General features: G+C 37.5%; 1 protein-coding gene across 1 annotated transcript in view; it reads left to right on the top strand.

Annotated features, from left to right (window-relative positions):
* Positions 2,367-2,744, top strand: part of LOC109359784 — a 2,399-nt gene continuing 2,021 nt past the window's right edge. Inside the window, exons 1-2 of the mRNA XM_019604479.1 lie at positions 2,367-2,537; positions 2,598-2,696. Of these exons, the coding sequence (XP_019460024.1) occupies positions 2,367-2,537; positions 2,598-2,696 (270 nt within the window). The remainder of the gene's footprint in view (positions 2,538-2,597; positions 2,697-2,744) is intronic.

Raw genomic sequence — 2,744 nt, forward strand, 5'->3', positions numbered from 1 at the left:
TTTTAAGAAGAAATATGTGTGTGATGTTTGTTATGAAGCAAAACAAAAGAAACTCCCATTTCTTAACAGCAATACTACATCTTTACATGCTTTTGATATGATACATGCTGACATTTGGGGCCCTTTTTCTATTACATCTATACATGGCCATAGATATTTCCTTACCATTGTAGATGATAATACTAGATTTACTTGGATTTTTATGTTAAAGAGTAAATCTGAGACATCACATGTTTTGCAAGATTTTGTCACATTAATTGAAAACCAATTTTCCAAAAGAATCAAAACAATAAGGACAGATAATGGCAGAGAATTCTTGATGGAATCCTATTATTCCACCAAGGGAATCATACATCAAACCACCTGTCCCTATACACCACAACAGAATGGAGTTGTGGAGAGGAAGCACCAACACATATTGAATGTAGCAAGAGCTCTCCTTTTTCAAAGTCAGGTACCAAAGGTATATTGGTCTTATGCTATTATTCATGCTGTGCATATTATTAATCTCTTGCCTACTCCTATACTGAATGAAAAATCTCCTTTTGAACTATTATATGCCAAATACTCTGATTTACAGCACCTCAAGGTGTTTGGTTGTCTCTCATATGCTAGTACAATCAGTGAATCTAGAACTAAATTTGATCCTAGGTCTGCTAAATGTGTTTTCTTAGGATATAAGAAAGGTACAAAAGGCTTCATTGTCTTAAACTTATCTACTAGGGCTCTGCAGATCACTAGGCATGCCATCTTTCATGAAACCATTTTTCCCTACAAGACTCAGCCTAACAAACAGAGTGAAAATAATCTCATAGAGTCTCATCTACCTATGGCTCATTATGAACAAATATTCGATACAACTCCTGATGATCATGCATCACAACCTGATTCTACTAATCACTATGAAGAGACTCCTATAGACCTCAATAATGAACCTATTCTGAGCATCCTACAGATTCCAACATTAGTAATAATAGAAGAAGCCTTAGAGTCACTAAGCCTCCCTCTTATCTTCAAGACTACCATTGTGCTCTATTAAGCAAGTCTACACCTTATGACTCCTGTAGATATCCTATTTCATCTTATTTATCCTATGAACATTTAGCACCTCAACACAAGCATAGAGTCCTTTCCATCAGCATTCTAACTGAGCCTAAGACATATGCTCAAGCCATCTTGCATCCTCAATGGAGGGATGCCATCACTGCTGAGTTAAAAGCTCTGCAACTGAACAACACATGGACTCTCACTACTCTGCCCAAAGATAAAGGTGCCATAGGGTGCAAATGAGTTTTTAAAATTAAATATAAACCAAATGGCAGTGTAGAAAGACACAAGGCCAGACTAGTGGCCAAAGGTTATACTCAAACAGGAGGGATTGATTATCTTGATACTTTCTCCCCTATTGCAAAAATCAGTACAGTAAGACTCCTTCTTGCCTTGGCTTCTGTTTACAAATGGCACCTAAAGCAATTAGATGTAAACAATGCCTTCCTACATGGAGATCTCAATGAAACAGTCTTCATGACTCCTCCACCTGGTCTCCAAACATCCCCTAATCTTGTTTGTAAACTTGAAAAATCCCTATATGGCCTCAAGCAAGCTAGTAGGCAGTGGTTCTCTAAGCTATCCACCTTCTTGATCAAACATGGTTTTAGGAAATGTAAGGGAGATCATTCTTTATTTGTTCATTGGTTATCTAACACTATTCTCACTGTTGTACTTGTTTATGTTGATGATATCATTCTCTCAGGTAACAATATTATTGAGATTAACCATCTCAAACAATTGTTGGACAAGGCTTTCAAAATCAAAGATTTAGGCAACTTAAAGTTCTTCCTTGGTTTTGAGATCTCTAGAAATCACACTGGAATCACCATGAACCAGAGGAAATATGCTTTAGAGATCCTCTCTGATGCAGGGTTTCTTGCTTGCAAGCCTTCAACTACTCCTATGATACAAGGCTCTCATCTGTATCAAGACAACAGTGGAGATTGCTCAGATCCTAATGCTTACAGAAGATTAGTAGGGAGACTTATTTACCTCACAAACACTAGGCCTGACCTCACATTCTCTATTCACCAGTTGGCTCAATTTATGTCCAAGCCAAGCATTCTCCATCAACAAGCTGCCTCTAAAATTCTCAGATATATCAAAACCTCCCCTGGCTTAGGCATTTTCTTTCCTGCTACTTCCTCTGTTCAACTACATGCCTACAGTGATAGTGATTGGGCTTCTTGTCCAGACACAAGAAGATCCATCTCTGGCTACTGTATCTACTTAGGCAAATCTTTGATTTCTTGGAAATCCAAGAAACAGAAAATTGTTTCCAGAAGTTTCTGTGAAGCAAAATAGAATATAGGGCCATGGCCCTTACTTCTTCTGAAATTACACGGCTTACTTACTTATTGGAAGATTTACAAAATTCATATTCTAAAGTTACTTTATTATTCTGTGATAATCAATCTGCCTGGCATATTGCCTCTAATCCAGTTTTTCATGAACGCACTAAACATATTGAAATTGATTGTCATACGGTTAGAGAACAATATGCAAGTGCTAAAATTAAACTAATGCATGTGCCTACTCATTTGCAGTTAGAAGATGCCCTCACTAAAGCTCTTGGACCAAAGGATTTTGCTACTATTCATTCCAAGCTTGGGTTGCTTAATGTATACACCCCAGCTTGTGGGTGGGTATTAAGCAATATCATGTTTGATCAACCTGGCCAAGCCAATTCTGAT

Source organism: Lupinus angustifolius, chromosome LG11 (assembly GCF_001865875.1).
Source record: "Lupinus angustifolius cultivar Tanjil chromosome LG11, LupAngTanjil_v1.0, whole genome shotgun sequence".
In the NCBI taxonomy this organism is placed as follows: domain Eukaryota; kingdom Viridiplantae; phylum Streptophyta; class Magnoliopsida; order Fabales; family Fabaceae; genus Lupinus; species Lupinus angustifolius.